At 42.0% G+C, this 20,883-nt stretch overlaps 1 protein-coding gene across 1 annotated transcript in view; it reads right to left on the bottom strand.

The window, feature by feature from the left end:
• The window catches only part of API5 (apoptosis inhibitor 5), an 18,316-nt gene extending 17,632 nt beyond the window's left edge, over nucleotides 1-684 (bottom strand). The window contains exon 1 of the mRNA XM_017741605.1: nucleotides 571-684. Within this exon, the coding sequence (XP_017597094.1) occupies nucleotides 571-684 (114 nt within the window). The remainder of the gene's footprint in view (nucleotides 1-570) is intronic.
• Between the last annotated feature and the right edge of the window lie 20,199 nt (nucleotides 685-20,883).

The raw sequence follows: 20,883 nt of genomic DNA, 5'->3' as shown, positions 1-20,883 counted from the left end.
CCCAGCGCGCCCGGTTAGCGACGGGCACCGTGCGCCGGCATTGTCCGCCCCGCCGCACACTCGAACCGGGGCCGCGCTACGGGATGCGTTTGTCTGCTCACGCATGTGCCATGGCCTTCACCTCTTCCAGTCTTTTTCTTTTTCCCTTTTTTTTTTTTTTTTCCACCCCGGGCCTGTCTTCACACTCCTCCTTCTCCTTCCCCCAATTGCTGCCTTCCCCCAGCGCCTCATTTCTGTATCCCTTTTTCGTCTGTCCTGTACAACTACGATGGAAGATGCTCGGGAAGTGCCTGTTGCACGCTGAGCGTCTACTATGAGACAGAGACTGCTTTCCTGTGATTTGGTGACTTTCTCCTTTTCCTTCAGAGGAAGATGCTCCCTAATTCCAGAACCCAGAGTATATGCAACTCATGTCAATGAAGGCAGCATGTGTTCATTAGGCTCTAATCACCAAATATAAACTGCGGCAAAAGTTACAAGGCTGTAGCAGTGTCTTCTCATCATATCTCAATACACTTTAGCATCCTGCAAATTTCAAAGGCACTTAAAATGAAAGAGTATTCCCCTTACGTGAATCTGAGGCTGAGCTAAGCAGAGCTCTGGACCTTTCTTAAATACCCTTCCCAGCAGGATGAAGGGTGCTGTTGGAGGCATTTGAAGCTCCAGCCTGTCTCTGGAGTCCATACCGGCAGACCGCACTCAGCAGGGATGTCCAGCAGTGGCATCCATCATTTACCTTCTTCTGTTTTTCCTCTATTCAGTGTTTCAGCTAGTGGCAGCAGTGACAGCATCAGTCACCTTTCTCCCCTTCCTTGAACTGAGGCCCGGTGCCTTTACCTGTCCAATGATAGTTTCATGTCATTCCTGCACACTCTGACAGGGTCTGAGGGTGCAGAAGCTCGTGGCTGCTGTCAGATCCAAGAGAGCTCTAACCACATCCTGACCCTCGGGTGTGCTTGTGGCCATCACATTTACCCAAAGTAATCTTAGCAGAATATGCTGGGTCATTTTAGTAGTGGGAACAAAATGTAGCATCAGAGAAAAAATGTTTTTAATGTAGCAAAAGAGTTGCATGCTTCCAAAAACCTCTCATTTTCTCGGAAGGGAGAGCTTCCTCGGGCAGCCTGGTGGATATTAAGAGATGTCAATCTCTTGTCCTCCAGCAGCTTCCAGGCAGCATTGCATTTGAATGCAGATTTTAAAACTCACTATAATCATCTTTATCAGCACTACCATGGCAAGCTTTTACAACTTGGCCAGAAAGGAGGAAAGATGTACATCTCATTTAACTGCTTTTTACTCTCCCCTGCTGAAATGTTTATATAGATGGAGCTGCCTCGTTATCTCCTTTTCTTGCTTTTTTTTCCTCAACCACTATCAAACTGTGATTATGTTCCATAGCCAGCATGGATAAATATGTAGCATTTATACATTGTTGTATGTATGACAGTTGTGGAGAAAAAAAGAGGTAAGCATGAATGAAAATGGCTGTGAGAGGGGCTGTGTACCTTCTGGGAAAGACCGGCTCTGCATTCCATAGCAGAGCAGAAGGGGGGCTTCAGGCACCAGAGAGTGATGGGAGGTGAACTCAAATGTTGGATTTTGGTTGCGTGGCAGGGAGATGAATTGGTAGGGTGGAATGGTAAGCAGCTTCAAAATGCTATAATAGCATTATATATTTTGTCACAACTAACTATTTTAATCACATTTTTATATGTTGTATCATAACATCTATTATAGGCCTTGGAATTATACTTTTTTACCTTCTGTAGCAGTGATACATTCAGCTGTTGTCACTGTCTTTCTAACAGAGAACACATGAAAAGGGATATTCAAAGCCACATTAAAAAATTGTTTTGTCTGAGGTTTGTTCTGTTTCCATCCTTTGATCTGGTATTTTATTTCCTCAACTACTTCCTTGTTTCTTTACATCATTAATTTAATTTTTTCTTTCCTTACAATAATTTCCATCTTCTAGTCTTTAGTTTTCACCTGTTTATGAAATGTATATAATATTTCTTATAATGAACCTGTTTAAAATTAATCACTGTTAGTCTTTAGCTTTTATATGGAAGGAACATAAATGAAGAGATGATGGTGTTACAGGTTTTGAAGAAATTGTTTGAAATTATTTTTCAAAGTTAATCATGGATCTCTTTGTTAAAGTTGTGATATTTTTGAAAATGCATCTTTAGGAACTCAGAATCTTGAAATGCACATTTGAGAATGACACACAGCTTTTTCAGACCCTGCAGTGCAAGTCTCATAATTTCACAAAACAGGGTTAATCTGGCCATCAATCAGGATTTTTCTCTCTTTTTTCTTCTCTGTCCCTGTAAACCCAAGCACGCGGAAACCCTGTGGTAAGTTGCACACTCATTTGGTAATGAAGTGGTATCATTATACATTTGGCTCCCATTCCTGTGCACTGCCTATAAATCAAGTACTCTAGAATCATTGTAGGTTCTCCAGAGGGACATTAATTTACTTGTGAAATCAATGAAATTTTCTATTTTCCTCAGAGGAAAAAAATTACTATTCCTATGCCACAAGTGCCCCGGTCTTTGGTGTAGGACAGGCTTCAGACAAAGTCATAGGCAGGGCAGTAAAAGATTTCTGTGATGACAGAAGGAGAAGACATGCTGAAGGAAAATGTCACACTGGAACAGTGGTCTAATCCCATGAACCAAACCAGGAAAGTTTCTGCGCATAATAAAGTGACTGAAATAGAGTCCATTTGTTGGCTTATGCTGGATGAGCAATTGATCCCGAATTCTTCTAATCTCACTTTTTAGAATTGGGTTTGAGTCACCAACAGAGGTTTTACACGTGAAAGGATATAGCAATTATCCCCCATCCATCTTAAAAGTTTGTGAAGGGTTTTTCAGAAAGCGGTGTGCAGATATCACGGAGGAGTACCACAAGTGCGTGATTATGTTCACAGATGTAAAGCCTTTAACTGGCACACACTAAAAGCATCCTGCGTGGCTATAAGCACCTAATTGGTGTCTTCAGACAAGCGCAGATTTTCCACAGATTCTTCCTCGTGTAATCGGGTTCTCTTGCAAAATTTCTCCCTGTCAAGGCGAGGAATTTTTCCCGTAGGAGCGGCAATCCCGGCGCGCGCCGCGCGGACGCGCTCCCAGGGCTTGCCAGCAGGCGGGCGCTGCAGCCCTGTGGCACTGCCTCCCTGCAGCACCCCGAGGCACGCCGCACGGCCCTCCGGAAAAACCTTACACCTGCTCTGTCCCGGCTCACATCTCCAAATTCAGCCGAAAAAAGGGATTAGAGAAACAGAGCTGGGTTCTTCTTTCCCGCTATACTTTTTTTCAGGTTGCTGCCTTTGTACGCTTAAGAGCAGTCTGCTTGTACCCCCCTTACTGCTTACCTTGCCACAGTGAGTAGGAAATTTAGAACATCCTTTTAAATGGTTTGTGAACGTGTTAGTAATGCTCCTCTGTTCTGCAGATCAGAAGATCCCACAGCCCCGACAAAGCGTGTGCCATTGTGCATTAACTGCCGTCAATCGGCGCTCTCATTTGGAGCCCAAAATGCTGCGTGTCTTTCCACACGGCCAAGGCTGGGTAAAGACTGAAAACCCAGCCCTCTTCAGAGTCTTTGATTGTCTTGTTTGTGTGTTACATTCATACAGCAATATTAGAGACAAAACATCTTGAAGGGTAAGAAAATGGGACTGTGAAATACGTTATTTGGCAAGAAGACTTAAAAGCAGACATAGCATCCATGAATTGTTTAGCTCAAAGAGCATCTATGGAAGAGGGACAGATGACTGGTTTATACTGAGTTTATTCTACTTCTGTTGAAAAGTTCCACAAGTATACAATGCTGGCTAGGACAAATTAATGGGACAGATAATGGGTACTCCATCCTTCATTGAAAAGACATAAAATGATTGGGATGTTAATTTTCTACAGGCTGAAGTTTGGATGCATTGTTCCTCTCTGCTATGATGGTCATTACTGACTTGCGATGCCATGATTCTTACATCCTGGGACATTTCAACGTGAGTCCGCTTCTTCTCCAGACTCACTCAGGACAGGCTTAATCTCTAAATTTTGCCTCCAAACTTTTGCATTTTCATGCTGCCAGTTCACAGTCCCCCACAACATCCTTCTCTTCAAACTGAAGAGTGATGGATTTGATGGGTGGACTGTTTGATGGATTAGGAATTGGTTGGATGATTGCATGCAGAGGGTAGTGGTCAATGGCTCAGGGTCCCAATGGGCATCAAGTGATGAGTGGTGTCCCTCAGGGGTCTGTATTAGGACAAGTGTTATGTAGTATCTTCATTAATGACATAGAAGATGGGATCAAGCCAAGTGGTGCAGTTGATACACATGAAGGGCAAGGATGCCATCCAGAGGCAGCTGGACAAACTTGAGACATGGGCTCCTGGGAATATAATGAGGTTTAATAAGACCAAGTGCAAGGTGCTGCACCCAGGTTGGGGCAGTCCACAATATGAACACAGGCTGGGGGATGAACAGATCGAGAGCAGCCCTGCTGCAAAGAACTTGGGGGAGCTGGGAGATAAGAAGATGGACATGACCCGGCCATGTGCACTCGCAGCCCAGAAAGCCAAACGTGTCCTGGGCTGCATCCAAAGCAGCGTGGCCAGCAGGGCGAGGGAGGGGTTCTGCCCCTCTGCTCTGGTGAGACCCCACCTGGAACTCTGGGGTCCTCAACACGGGAAGGAGATTGACCTGCTGGAGTGAGTCCAGAGAAGGGTCGCCACATTGGTCAGAGGTTTGAAGCATGTCTCCTGTGAGGGAAGAGAACTGTGAAAAGAGAAGGCTTTGGGTTGATCTAATTGCAGCCTTAGAGTATTTGAAGGGAACTTACAGGAAAGATGGGGCAAGAGTTTACAAGAGTGTGTAGTGACAAGACAAGGGCGAATGAAAGAGAATAGGTTTAGATTCGATATTAGGAAAAAAATTTTAATTGTGAGGGTGGTGAGGCACTGGAACAGGTTGCTCAGGGATGTTGATCCTCCATCCCTGGAGGTGTTCAAGGCCAGGTTGGATGGGGGTCTGAGCAACCTGGTCTACTTAAAGGTGTCCCTGCCCATGGCAGGGGGATTGGAACTGGATGATCTTCAAGGTCCCCTTCCAACCCATTCTATGACTCCATGAAATTCCCCACCACTTGCCTCTTGCTTGATAAATTCAGCCATGGATGCTGACCCAGCTGCCACACTGGGAAGCCTGACATCCTGTACCTTCCACTGCTCCTGAGGCTGCTGCTGGTGAGACAGCTGTTGCCACTGCTTCTGAAAACACGAGAGCTGCTCTGCAGCACAGTGACAGATTGGAAGTGCTAAAGCCACATGGCAGCAAGCTGTGAAAACTTTTCCAGAGCTTCTGTGTATTTGCAGTGGCATTTGCAATGGCATGGAGCACTGTTTTCATCTGTGCTGGCTGATGAGAGTATGAAAATGACAGTGGCTATGCAGAAGGAGCTAGACGGTGACAAAAGAGACAGAAGCATTTTGAAGACTGAGGTTTGTTTTTGTTTGGTTCTGGCAATGTTATCCAGACATACTTCAGAAAAATCCTGTCAGTGTGGGTGAAATACCTGGAATACTTGGAATATATGCTCAAATAGCACTTAATAATGGAAGGCCTGTGTCATCTGGATGACACACTGTGGGCTGTAGGAGGCTGTGTAAACACGGCTATGGAAACCACACAAGCCACAGCACTTACTATGCTTCAAGTCATAGTTGAAATAGGATCTCTAAGCAGCTGATTCCTTATGACTTGGAACTTGACTAGATTAGAATGAAATATTATTCCTCCAGCACTTTGAGCCACTCTAATATGAAAAATCATCCTAAGTAGATGCAGGCCTTTGTTATATTGGAAAAAATTCGATGGCAAGTTGAATCTCCAATTACTCTGAAAAAAAAGCAAAATGTTCTTTTCCCTTCTCCCATTTCTTGAACTAGAGAAATTAGACTGCCAAAGAGGTTTTTTTCTGGCATAGCTCTGACACTTTTGTTGTCATGGGGATGTAAATTAATGGGGTTGTTTTTTATGTTCTTAACCTAGCTTTGCCAACTAAGCTTTTGCATGCAGACCAGGTCTCACACCAATCTGAAAAGTCATAATAATAGGAACTGGGTTTGCTGTTTAACAAATTCTCTTCTGAAGACTTCACTGTACTCCTTAACGTTTTTTTTCTCCTCAATACCATACTTCATTAAGAAAATGAATGTATGAGCATGTATTGCATGCATACAAATTGGAAGATGTCGTAAACACAGGTTTTGTTAATGCACACAGATATAAGGAATCTGAACTTTATTGGCATGTCTGGCTGTGTGCAGGTCCTGCAAGTGTATGTTGTAAGGTGCAGGCTATTCCTGTGCTTTGTATGATCTGCAAAGACACTCTTATATAACATAATGCAAAAATATGTGCATATGCACAATGTCTGGCATCAAGCATGTGTCAAATATACAGGCATGTGTGTAGTGCATTCCTGAGTGCATGATTACATATTTTGTTGGGTAAATACAAAATGTTTTATACTTTGTATACTCATTTGTCATAAATGTGCGGGAGTGTATAGAATTCAATGAAGAGATTTTAGAGTATGCAGTGTGATGCTTACATGAGTCTTAAAGCCTGGAAAGCATCTTTCTGAGCACGTCTAACTATATTGCATAGTCAATTCTACCTTTCCCATGAAAAACATTTTAAAATTATTTAAATTTTCAGTGGAGCTCTGTGCATACCATGATTGCTAAAGGACTGCAAAAAATGCTGAAGAGGAACAGATATTACAAAAATTTCCTAGATGTTTTGCACTGGAGCTCTTCAGCTCTACCTCAAGAATCTGTGTTTCTTGGAGCACATGAATATTCTGTGCTGAGTAGAAACCCTTGCTGTCTGCCAGCAAAATGTTGGTAGTCCCCTTTGTTGGCTTCCCTGGGGAGTTCATGCAAATCACTTTGAAATACAACAAACAATAAGATCCCTAAATGCTTTTAAACAAGATGAAATTAGAAAAAGGCTTCACATTTGAAACATAATTTTCAATTAGTATCTATTCAGTGGGAATGGGAGTGAGGTGGGAGAGAGCTGGCATGTGAAGTAAACTGGATTTGTTAACACGCATTGAAAACACTTGCTGGCTAGCATGTCTTTTTTCCCTTGGGAATACCTTGCTGTAATTTGGTGACATTTCCATAGTCTCTCTGCTCTTGTACTTCAGATAGAAATGAACTCTGCCCAGCAGGAGGTAGGCTTGAGACAACCATCAGCAGACTGTTTATGCATCATGTCGACAGCTGAGTGTTGCTGCACAGGCTCAAAGCTGGGGAAGAAACAAGCAATTTCTCTCCTCAGTCCCTACCTATTATTATCCACCAGTTCATATATGAGAGCACTGAACAGGGAAGTGGATGACTGAATGGCCAGAGACCAGAGTGACATCTCATTCCCTCAAGGGCAACACAATGTGTCTTTGGTAGCACTGATGTGGGAGGTGTTTTTACATGGATAGAGAGTGCTAGTCTGCAGGAAAGGCACTGGGGACCCTTCATTCCCTGAGTGCATTCTGTCAGTATTTCTCTCTCCTAACAGAGGAAGAGCAGAAAGTTACTTGCTATCTGGTAGCAGCAGTTGCTAACTACCAGAAGAGAGGCATGAAGTACACCATAATCAGCTACTGTTTCTTTTGTCCTTTATTAATTTATTTTCCCTGCCCTCCAATATGTGGCAACATTGACCATTTTCCCTTGTTTTTTGCAAAAGGGTGAGTGTACCTGGTCCTTTCCTTCCTGCTTTGGTTTGTTTACATTACTTCGGCTTGGACCTTCTTTAGATGACCTCCTTGCCTTATCTCATTTTCTCTTTCCCTTCTCACTTTCTTTTGTTTCTTGTTTTTGCTCTTGTTAGGAATTATCCTTTTCTTGCCTTTGATCTCAGGAAATATCAGCCTTGCCACATCTTGGCATGGTATGCCATGTTCTTTTGCCCAACGAATGGAGTGGCCCTTCCCTGTGCTCATTTGTATGTGCTGTGTAAGTTACCTGCCCTCTCTCTTGCATTTCAAGGCCCTATGCTAGAGATGCTCTTTCACATCTGGCTGTGTATCCCTGGGACCACAGGAACTCCTTGAAAAACTGCTTCTCGGCTCATCACCTGACCAGCTGCTCAGTCCCTGCTCAACTCAGAACAGACCCTGGGATGAGCAGTGCTGCCTCAGGTCCATAGCACTTATTTCCTCACCTCCATCTTCCATTCTGGCAGCAGGGACTGAAACATAGTGCTTGTAATGGTCAGGAGAATCAGCACAGCACCTACTGGAAAGGGGAATCTAAAAATTCCATTATCAAAGTGAAGGCCAGTAGCATCTGGTATTTTCAGGGTCTTTCTGTCAGGACATGGAAGTTCTGGGACACTCATTTCACTAGTTGCACCTGCTGTGGTGAAAGTGTGATTTTGTCACACTGTTATGAACACTGTACATAGCTGAGTTTCCATGCTTTTTCAAAGAGAAAGAACTAATTAAAATATGCACCTAAGCATGTGACAGGGAATATGCATATAATGTTTGTCAGGGAGTGAATGGACTTTTTTGGGGGTATGTGATGAATACACTTCAGTGAAGTCAAGGGGATGTCTTAATTTTTAATAGTAGAAGTGAGAACAAAAGAATCTTATAATAAAAGATTTCTAAGAAAGTACTTTTAACATTTTAAAACTAAAGCTAGCATGTGGCTGTGTTTTGAGTTTGTGTTGTGAAGAGTGTTGATAACAGGGAATTATCAACAGTGCTCTGCTGAGCAGTGCTCAAGGCCTTTTTTGCTCCTCATCCCACCCCACCAGTGGGGAAGCTGGGGGTGCACAAGGAGCTGAGCAGGGACACAGTCAGCACACTTGACCCCAACAGACCAAAGGGACATTCCATACCTTATGGCGACATGCTCAGCTTATAAACCTCAAGGAAGAAGATGAAGGAAGGAGACGGATGTTCAAAGTGATGTTTTCTTACCAAAGTAACCATTAGGTGCGATGGGGCCCTGCTCTCCTGGAGATGGTTGAACACCTGCCCATCCATGGGAAGCAGTTAATGAATTCCTTGCTTTGCTCTGCTTGCATGCATGCCTCTTGCTTTACCTTTTAAACTGTCTTTATCTCAACCCATGGGTATTCTCACTTTTATCCTTCCAGTTCTCTCCCCCATCCCATGGTGGGCAGTGAGTGAGCAGGTGCGTGGGGCTTGGTTGCTGTCTGTGGTTAAACCACAGCATTCTCACATTCCTTCTTTGTTTCTCTCATCTTTTTTTCCCAGGCTCTGAAGCCAGAGGTGTTTATTATGTATATCCTCTTGTTATTCTCTGACAAAATCGTCCCTCAAGTCTATAAACTGGCCATTTTCCTCTCTCCTCCAACATCTCATTTGTAATATGTTCTGAATGAGCACCACCTCCTTGATTCAGTGTCTCTTTCTTCTCTGCATCATTTAGAGAATCCCAAGCAAAGGGTTATCTAGTATAATGATATCCTTTCATGATGGAAATCTGCAGTTGTAATACGACTTACACATACTATGGAAAGCTGAGCATAATATATAGTAAAAGTGAAAAACAAGTTCACTCTAAAACAGTGTTCCAGACATGTAGTCTCACAACAGTTTGGAAAAGGCACAGGCTTGGCCTCACTATGTATTTCTTAAAAGGGTGTGAAAGAGTGACTAGTGAAAATATGTGAGGGCCAGCAGAGTTTGTGGCAGTTTGTGGACTGGCTAAACTTTCTCCCTTACCAACTCACTCCTCTTTCCATTCTGAATTTATCACAACAGGAGACCACTGAAAAACATCTCAGCTCTGACCCTTTGTTGACCAAACCATCAATTTTTCAGTCCAGACTGTACAAACTTGAAAAAAACTCTGCAGCTATGTATTCCCTCCTGCTTTGCTTGATGCAGCACTGAGAACTGTCTCCTGTAGGGGACAAGCAGGGAACAGCCTGTTTCTCTTTAGCTTAAGAGACAGTCTGGACCTTTTCTTCTGGTATGGGCTCAAATGTCTTGATTATTTACTGCTTATAGGTTGGCTAATAATACAGTCTGCAGCATGAAGAGCTCTGAAAGAGAGACCTATGATTCCCCTATTAAGATACAGACAGAAATATCAGCCATTATCAAGGAAACAGCAAAAGGTAAAACTTCTGGACATGAGCTCTTTAGAAGTTTACAATACGAACTGTTTCCTCATTAGTTTTATTGGTCTCAGTGAAGCATTCCAACTACTCCCTTTTTCTTGCCATTGAATTTGTCCCTTTGGGCAGCCAACTCAACTAGCGATTGATTATTTATATGAAACTTACCAAGGAGGAAGACAGAATTAAATGTCTGAATCACAAATGGAAGAGAGACAAGTTTCTTAGAAACACTTGTTGTTTTCTCAGAACTCTTTGTGTCATAGATGAATGACTCTTACATGCCATGCAAAAGAGGAATTAGGCTGGGCTGTTCTCTCTTCTGGATTTGTTTAGCCATTCCTGGAGTCAACAGGCAACCTAATCAAATGTCATATTGAATATACGTCGAGTGATAGATAAAGAGAAATTTTGAATCAGTCTTGATTATTCAAGATCCATGGACACTTTTGGATGATGCTGGTGCTCAAATCAAACTCAGATCTCAAAGTACCTCTTGATATGTGAAAGGGGTATGTGAAGCATGAGATATTCACATGTAACCCTTTCCCACCTGCACACCAGAAAATATTGGAGTAAACTTGAAGTAATGCAAGCTTTTTGGTTCATCCCTATTAAAAGCCTGTATAACTTCATTTTTCCATGTGTTTCCTGTGTTTTATTGGCAAGTCACAGGATTTATGAAAGGGATTAGATGATATTGTTTCCTGTGATAGCAGAGGACCAGACTCAATGACCCAGGCAGTCTCTGCCAGTCCTACGTCCCTATTTTCCTGTAGAGTATGTAAATGATATTAGGACTGCTGGCATGAAAGCCACAATGCTAATCTTTTTTATTATTGCTTTATCCATTTTGAGCTGGCATATCCAAATCACAGTGCTTGATTTTCTGTTGTCTTGACGCTTTTGCTGTCATTTGAACCAACCCATAAAGGATGTCAGAACTCAACTGAATCAGAGTGGAAGGGCTTGAAGTTTGTTTTACACAGATGTAAAATGATTTCCTATGCAGGGGTAGATCAGCCGCTCATGCATATTTTGATATACCAAAATTCCAAAGCCATTTTTGGACCGTTGGTCCGTGAACTGTCTTTTTTCAATGATTTAACACTTCAAAGTATAGACACGCCTGTGCAAACAGAGGATTAGCATGTTCCAGGCAGAGGATTATGAATGCAGGAGAACTTTCATGCAGTGAAAGGCTTCTTTACAAGAGAATTACCATCATATATAAACATGTAGTTCTGAGACCAAATGAACTAATGAAGTCTGATTTCCTATGGTTTTGTATATTGTGGTTGGATTTCCTAGTATCCTGTAATGTACATACTGCAGGTGAGGCATTTCAGACTTCATGTGAACTCTAATGCTGAGTGAAGATGATCATACCTCAATTTTCTTAGATAGAAAAAATACCAGGTGAGAGCAAAATTTACTTCCCAGCACTCTCGCTAGGGCACACTAACCATCAGAAAGAAGCTGGAGCCTTTCCCATCTGTCCATTTATATGACCTGGTACAGTGCACTGCTGGTAGATTCAGCTCTGCAGCCCATCTGTATCATGTGCCACATCCAGTTCTGCAGCTGTTTAGCTGTGAGAAGCTAATAATTCAGAGGCAAGGCTGCACATACTTTCTGTGAGATGTTGGCTGCTCCTACAAGAGACTCTGCCTGCTTTCTGTCACCCTGGAACGCATTACAGAATAAGCATTATTTTTTGTAATGATGAGTGTATAATAAAGCACCCATGACCCACTCAAACATGTGAATCTTCAGCTTGGCTCTAAATAATTCTGCAGCTCTTTCATTTTATTAAGGCCCCAAAGTGGGAATTTTGTTGGCCTCTGTGAGGTAGGGAAAATTAGATTGCTTTGCAGTGCATGGCTCTTTTATTATAATAAATGCATTGAGGATTGAGCTCTTTAATTAATATCTGGAAAAGAAAGGGAAGGATCTACTACTGAAGCCCTTGGGCCATCTCAAGGAGAGGATGAGAGTCAGAATTAGATGAAGAAAAAGAAATAAAGCAGCTTTCTGAAAAAAATCCTCCTTAATACTCATTTTATGTCCAAATACCATGGGAAAGAGGATGTTTTTTTAGTGAAGCAGACATTCCAGGACCATCACAGAGAGTAAATGATGGTGTCATTTGGGTCAGCATCACATTTTGTCTTTCCTGAGTCACTTTCTCTGAAGGTTCCCAAAGCAACTGAACAATGATGGTTTGGCCTTCTTCCCTCTGGAAATCTATGTGTAAAGGTTGTGATTTCCTTTTTCCACCTGGCAAAGTGAAGCACTGGAAAGTGACAGAGCGAGGTACACAGCGAGGAGGTCAAAAGCCTTTGAAAACAGTGTTCCTCTACCCTCTCCCCTTCTGTCTGTGCTGTGAATGCAGTTTTGCCAGTTATTTGTATTTTCAAATTTAGAAAAAACCTGCCTTTTTCTTGCTGGGCAACCAGAAAGTTGGACTGGCAACTTTCACAGTTTCAAGTGAAGAGGCTGGGAGAGGGTACGCTTCTGACACATAAAACTGTTCTCCTAGGCTGGGTGGCCAGGACTGGAATAGGCCTCTTACAATTTTAACACACACAGCTCAAACACATAAAAAATTGGGAAGATTAAATACCTTCCAATGGAAACTTTGACAGGCAATACATCTCTCATAAATACTGAATTTGCATGTAAAATAAAAGTGTAACAAAAGAAAGAACAAAACTAGTCTTTGGGAAAATACAACAAATCATGTTGTATTCTTGAAAGAATGTCAAGAATATGTGAATGGTAAGTACAAAATGAACTCTACAGTCTCTTTGGCAGCTGTTGCTCATTCTGCCTCCTACCTTGCAGGCTTAAATCCTTAACGTTTTAAGAGACCCATTTTTTCACTGGACTGGAAGAATCCACTTAGAATGTTAAGGGTTGGAAGGGACCTTAAAGATCAACTATTTCCACCCCTGCCATGATGGGCAGGGACACCTCCCACTGGACCAGATTGCTCAGGGCCTTATCCAACCTGGCTTTGAACGCTGCCAGGGTTTGGCCATCCACAACCTCCCTGGGCAACCTGTTCCACAATCTCGCCACCCTCACAGTAAAAAATTTCTTCCTAACATCTAACCTAATTTCCCCTCTGTCAATTTGTACCCATTACTCCTTGTCCTAGAATTACACTTCCTGATGAAGAGTCCCTCCTCAGCTTCCCTGTAGGCCCCCTTCAGATACTGGAAGGTTGCTATGAGGTCTCCACACAACCTTCTCTTTTCCAGGATGAACAGCCCAAACTTTCTCAGCCTGTTTTCATAGGGGAGGTGCTCCAGTCCTCTTACCAACTTCGTAGCCTCCTCTGGACTTGCTTCAACAGTTCCAAGTCCTTCTTATGTTGGGGACACCAGAAATGGATGCAGCACTCCAAGTGGAGTCTCACAAGAGCAGAGTAGAGGGGGAGAATCCCCTCCTTTGACCTGCTGGTCACGCTCTTTTGTATGCAGCACAAGATTCTGTTGGCTTTCTGGGCTGTGAGTGCTGGCTCATGGTGGGTTTTTCATCAACCACTGCCCCCCAGTCCTCTGCAGGGCTGCTCTCAAGCACTTCTCCACCCAACCTGTAGGTGTTTCTGGGATTGCTGCTACCCAGGTGTAGTTCCTTGCATTTTGCTTTATTGAACCACATGAGGTTTGCATCAGTCCACCTCTCAAGTGTGTTGAGGTCCCTTCTTCATCACTGACTCCAGAAGTGTCTCCCCATCTGTTCAAGAGATACTTTGCTTACCATCATTCACAGTGGTTCAGCTCCAGTAACTGTTGGACGGTACTGCGAAAAGTGGCTTTTAATTTTTGTGTATGTTTCATTTTTAACTTATGCCATTAAGACAGAACAGCTATACTGCTTCTGGATTTGGTGCCAGCCAGGCTGGCATTAGAGGGAGTCAATGCACAAACCAGCACTGGGCAGTGCAGACAGAATTCAGTCATTCTCATTCTTACATCCACGGTGTCTGAAGGAGCTGTTTCAGTTTGACTGCATTTAAGACAGAATCACCAAAAAATGTTCATGTTACCAGGTTGGGTCAAGTTTAAAAGGGCTATGGTCCATCCCCACAAATTTAATTCAGATGAACTGTTACAAGGAATCAGTCACCCTTGGGAAAGTAGGCTTGCAGCTACACAGTGGAAAGTGCAGTAAAATAGCACAACAGCTCCTACTTGTCTTTTTTCACAAACCTGTTCTAGAGAGGCGTAAGGAAAGGCTGGATACATGGGACTGACTAGAAGTAGCATCCTTTGGTAATTAAGATCTGACTGGCTGAATGACTTTGACGAATTTCTGAAGCACTGAACTGAAAAAACAGGAGCAGATCCTCTTTTGGCATGTTAATACAAGCCTCTGCTATGAGCAGCTCCAAGGAACCATGTAAATGCAAATGCAGTCAGAAGATGAGTTTATGAAACAAATACCAAGTTTGTCTTTCATTCTCTTTACTTTGATCTCTGCTACCAATTAAAAGATAAAAAAATTCTACAGCACATATAAGTCCAATTAGATCTTGTAATGAAATCCTCAAGTACTACTGAGGTGGAACTTGCAATAATTAGTTTTGATACATAAATAAATTTTCCAAATGCAATTTTGTTCTTTTAAGATCATGTTCCACTTTGAGTTCATAGTGTCCTATTATTTCACTGATGTGTGAGAAGCAGCTTCCAATGTTTCTGTTCCCTTGGTTCTTACAGCCTCTATGTTAATGCATTAAAAATAACTAGAATTAATGACAAATCAGATAAGTAATTATTCTAGTGGCAATGCTATGCACGGATATTCTAACTTTAGGAACAGGTGAAAAATATTCATAGCCCCTTAGTTTCACACCCTCATCCATCTAGAGAAGGACAAAGAAACTATGGATTATCAAGGCACTGAAGGATTAACATAGATTTTACAAGTGAACAGTCAAAGTCATGGCTAAGATGCTGTGCTTGAAGTTATGATGAGTTTTGTAAGCAGCTAATAATTTCACAGGCTGCCATGAAGATTGCCTCCTTAGTGAGGTTATTTGAATGAAACTCCAAATATCTGTCCCACATCCCCCTTTTTAGAAAAGATTTAATAAATTTATGCAGGTAGAGTTCAAACAATACATAGGTAAAACTTTTTCACTTGCTGCTTTACTACACTCCTTTAAGACTTGTTTTCATTTAAACAAAGTAAGATACAGTCTCATAGTTTATGCTAGGACAATACACAGAAAGGATGGTCTTCTGGCTAAAAAACATTACAAAAAGTGGAGATCATGAAAGCCCCCTTCTCCATAATGCACATTTGTGAGTTTATGTAGACCTTCATGTACAGTGAGTTTTTGGGGCATTAGCCTATACCTTCAGAGGGTCAGAGCCTGTCCCCTTTGTGCTGGCACTTTACATCATTCAGGTGCTGAAATCCCTGCTTTGAAGGAGTAGTAAGGGTACTGTGAAAATAAATACATGACTATTTATAAGAAACATATGGAAATTCAGATAAAAGTTGATTTAGTCATTCTTAAACAGCATGTTTTTGGGTGTTTGTACCATGGCACTGGGAACCGAGTGACTGCACACAAGAGATAGGCAGATGCTAATTACCATTGCTCATGTCTGGCTTATCTTCAACAGCCATAGACATTCAAATGACAGGGCCTTTCCGAGTCTTGCAGGATTCAAGGCGTATTGCAGCTGCTACCAGGTCTGCCTCTTCTAAAATGCTCTAAATCTACTGACTTTTCACCTCAAAAGACTCTACTCTGGACTCCAGTCTTGGCTACCTTATCAGTGTACTTCTTATGCTGTTTTCTTGCTTTCTTCTGACTGACTCTCTGGGCAAGTAATCTTAGCTCTGTCAAAATAATTCAATGCTACATCCTTGCTGCACATCTTAGGTTTTATCTTTGCTGCCATAGAGGGAAACTCAGGTAAGGCTTGGGCCTTACCTTTCAGACCTACGTCAGTGCAGACATTAGAAGGGGGAAAGGCCAGGCTTATTGTCCCACAGTACAGTCTGTGGTCAAAAGAGACCTTTCTGAGAAGAATATGTCAAGCTGCAAGGGGCTGGGAGTTGGTGGATGTGGTAGAAAAACGTGTCATACTCCCTGATAGCCTCTGTTGATTGAAACACCTTCCTGCTCCAAATACCACAGAAGCCCAAGCAAAGCACTTCTCACCCGATTTGCTCTTTACAGATATTTACATTTAACATAGGCAGACCATGCCACCTCTACCTGGCTACAATGTTTGTTCAGATGGGAATATTTTCAGCATCACAAATTGTGGATCCAGTGTGATTTACTCTGCCTGCTATAGCAATCTTGCTAAAAATCTCACAGTCTTTATATTTCTGACATCAGTATTACATCAATTTCTATGGCTTTCAGTGTGGATGCACAGACTGACTTTATTCCATCTAGCCTGGGATGTTTAAGTCAAGCACTTCCACTGGGGATCAAGGTATAAAGATATCTGCAATCGAGGGAAAGAAAGAGATACACCTCCAGAGGATTACTCAGATTTAGCTAGTGAGAGGTTGTTTTGTAGTAACATCCCTTAGATTAACAGAACATGACAACTAACTGAAGAAACACCTGTAGTCTGGGAGCCTTATAGTTGCATTAACATGGCTCTGTAGCCAAAATTTACAACAAAAGCACATCTCTGAAACATGGTGGGTTTGAATGATACACACTGTTCATGCACGCCTTCCAAAGTAGAGCTGGAGCGAAGCCAATTTACAATGTTGTTTCAGTACCTTACAAATAACTGTCAATGAACTCCCAGCTCAAAATACAGCTAATGGCAACATGGCTGCAAAAGTCTGCTTTTCTCTCTGCTAGCAGACAATAGGCATTTTTCATCCCATGACTGTTTAGGCAGTGAAGGTATCAGCCATTTGAGGGGGTGCTCCTTCATGTAATTTGCAATAAATTAGTAAAAAGAAAAGAAAAAACTTGCTTCTGACCACTCTCATCAATCCTAAAAAAAAAATTTAATAAAATAATCATAATAAAAGGTCTTTTATGAGTCAATCAAAATCTTATTTCTTAGATGGCAAAATAAATATCTGAGTATGAAAGATAATAAATCCCACAGAAACCCCATGTGCTAAGGACATGTTACAGACTACCATTTATACAGATAAGAAAGTTTAATTATCTCAAGAATCATGGGGAATCTGAGTATTCATTGCATGTCATCCTCAACGAATCATTTTAATTCAGCAAGAAAAGGTGAAATGTCTTTTTCAAAACATCTGTCAGGAGCCAGGCAGCAGAGCAATCCAAGGTGTCTGGTCTCAGTGTTTATTAGAAAGTCTGTAAAATAAGCCAGTGTGTGGGAGCACACAGAAGCAGCCCATCAGCATCTACTCATTCCATGCACAGCCCTGGCAGTCAGCAGGGACACAGCGCAGGGATTGTGATCCCCGATCTGACAAACCAAAACAGGGCATTCCTCACCTTGAAAGAGGATGTACACCAGTGGTGACATTCCCAGTGCTCCCAAAGAGGAAAAGGGAACTGGATGATAATATTCCAGAGCAGAACTATTTTTTTTCCCCACTTTTTAAAAATGCTCAGACCTGTAGTGACACCCAGCTTCCCTGAGTTTATCCCTCCCTAGCCAGGCCGTAAGATAATGATAAGATGGGTGACAGAAAGCATCAAGAACAACAGTGTGTTCAGTCCTCATGTGACAGTAGCACCCAGACTCAATCAACAATGGCAAAACTTCCAGCTCACACTCCATTTCCCTATGTCCTTGGCAGGGTGCTGTGGACACTGTTCTGGAGAGGAGCTGGGTGTCACACCTCCACCCAAAACAATGTGCTGTGGTACCTTGTTCCCTTGGTTGAATAATGAGTGAATTTAAACCGGAATGGAGATGCTAATAGGAGCAGAAAATAAGGCTTTCTTCTTCACATGGAACTCTCCCTTCTCCTTCCTCCCAAAGATTTCCTCAGACCTGCAAACATGCTTTTAATTGAAAAGTTTAAACCATCAATGATGTAAAAGAGCTTGCACATTCTGCACTGCCTACCACCTGCTTATGAGGAAAAATTAGAAAGTACCAAAGGAGCACATGAATTGAATTGTACTGAAAATTTACTCAGTTCATCTTTTGGGACCAATTCTTGTCTCTCAAAACTGATTTCACTGCACTGTTTGTCTTGGTAATATAACCAGAAGTGTTTTCTTCCTTCTGAGAATTGAAATGCCTCTTGCTCTAACCCACACAGCATCTGAAAACACTGGGCTCTATTACCTACTGAGCAAAGTCCAAGCAATTAAAACCTTTCTGTTCTCCATTGTGGCCCACTTGCAGGTACCCTCTGTTCTGAACAGAAAAGACAGCTGTTGGGCCCAATAAAGCATTCCTTCAGAGATGCACGTCAAGCTCATGCCAGAACTAGCCTGCCCTACTGTCCAGCGGTGAAAAGAGAAGATTGTGATAGACCATGAAATAGCAGCCTTTACACAGGGTTCGAACGCCACAGCACTTAAAGGTTGTTGATGTTATACTGTGTTTCTGAAGAAAAACTGAATTTCTTGTAGCCAAAGTCTTTAATAAGAAATGTAATTCTGAAACTGCAGATTTTTGGTGTAGACACTGAGAATGAGGCATTAGAAAAATAGAACCATAGAAAGGTTTGAATTGGAAGGGACCTTAAAGATTACCCAGTTCCAACCTCCTGGACATTGTAAGGGACACCTTCCACTAGACCAGGTTGCTCAGGGCCCTATCCAGCCTGCCCTTGAACACTTTGAAGGGTGAGGCATTTAGAGCTGCTCTGGGCAACATGTTCCAATGTCTCACCAACCTCACAGTAAAGAATTTCTTCCTTACAACCTATCTAAACCTGCCTGTTTTTAGTTTAAAGCCATCCCCCCTTGCCCTATCACTACATGACCTTGTAAAAAGTGCCTCTTTGGCTTTTTTGTAGGCTCCTTCTTGGTACTGGAAGGCAAGTAAAAGCCTGGTATGCAGGCAGGTGACACTACAGTTAGCTCTCAGCTATCAGTATTTTTGCAAAGACATATCTCTAACATGTTTGTATTGATCTTTAAAGTACAAGAAAACCCTTTTGACAAGAACCAGGCTTTCTTCCCATCTTAAATATTCCTCACAAAGGATCTGTTCCCAAACATCCTTGGTATAATTTCTTGCCTTTTCTTGATCCTTCTTTCAAGTCTTATTCTAGAAGATTGATTTGTCTGTAGTGTGCATGGGAAATCCTCACATGTCCACTCTACATAAGCTTGTAGTCCAAGCAATTTCTCACCTGCCGCTACTGTGATCTATGGGAACTATATATATTGATTAGCGGCTGGACATGAAACTGTGCAAGGATGAAGGACGCTTCTTTTATTGAGAACCAATTCCCTACTTGCTCCATTTTCCTGTTATGAGCTCCAGAAGCACAGATTAATGACAGCCGTTCCACTTGTTTAAACAGCTGATGTCTCAGGCCTAGATCCCACCTGGTGCTCCTGTCTGGACAATAACAACAGGCCATTTCTGAGCTAAGCAAAAAAACACTGTAAAAAACAACGAAGTTTTAGCTTCCAAGTTGGCAAAGAAAATAATTTCTTCAGGAGCAGAAAACCAGTTGAAGGACAGAAAATGAGAACCACTATGGGCAGGCACAGAAGTTTTACTATAGTCCATTACTACTGAATTTTCATAGCCACAGACTGCAAAATGCAGACATTGCTGGGGTGAGATGCAGCTGTTGGATATGAAGAGACACAACTGCCATAACTCTATGATGGATGTGTTCACGGCGAATGAAATGTAGAAAATGACAGGGTCAATGATAATAAGTGTGTAGATACAGAGGAAGAAGCTGGAAGAATGTAACAACCGAGAAGAATAGGAAAAAAGCATATGGAGCTATTCTGGGCCCCTACAGCAAGTGTTTTTGACACAGAGAATAAAGAGGATATAGGCAACAGACCAGCAAAGCAGGACCATTGATTAAAACCAGTGCTTTAAAGAGTGGCAATCTAGGAGCAAACTTGGCATTTCTAGTTCCACACCAAAAGACCTGGATGAAGATATATATGGCCCAAAAAAAGATGTAGGTTGCTTTGCTTCTTCAGCTCTAAGAGAAAGAGGCTGGCAATATTAATGAAAGACAAGAGGGACTGTGTTGCTGCTTCATGTGGCACAGTTATTCTTTGTTCAGAGGACTTTAGATTGCAAGATTCTTGTTCTGGTATGTTTTACCAGTACAAAATAAATTTATTGGCAAAAGTGGTCAAGAATAATAGCTAGATAAAAGGACTACTTGAAATACTCCTACAGGCAAGTACTAGGAGTTCATTGCTTTCTATTTCTTCAACAGCTCTATAGTCAGGTAAATTGTTTTTTTTACTGTTAGATATATACATATTTTTAAAGTGCATAATTTCACAATTAACTCTCAGGTACAATCAGAGAAATAAGAAATAGGCATCATGCAGCCACCAAGCCTTCCAGTTATATTTTCTTGCCTCATTCCACGTGAAAAATACCTGCTGAGTCTTGAGTTACATTGCATACCATTGTTACATCCTGTAGCTGCCCTTAACTTGGAGAGATGGAGAGATTTATTTGGCTGCCATTTATTTGACTAAGAAACAAAAAGGGAAAGGAAATACTCAAGCCTCCACCCCTGCCACTTTGTCTAT

The sequence above is a fragment of the Corvus brachyrhynchos genome, unplaced genomic scaffold, assembly GCF_000691975.1.
Source record: "Corvus brachyrhynchos isolate BGI_N302 unplaced genomic scaffold, ASM69197v1 scaffold115, whole genome shotgun sequence".
In the NCBI taxonomy this organism is placed as follows: Eukaryota; Metazoa; Chordata; class Aves; order Passeriformes; family Corvidae; genus Corvus; species Corvus brachyrhynchos.
The sequence above is the reverse complement of the archived record's forward strand: the minus strand, read 5'-3'. Positions and strand labels throughout refer to the sequence as shown.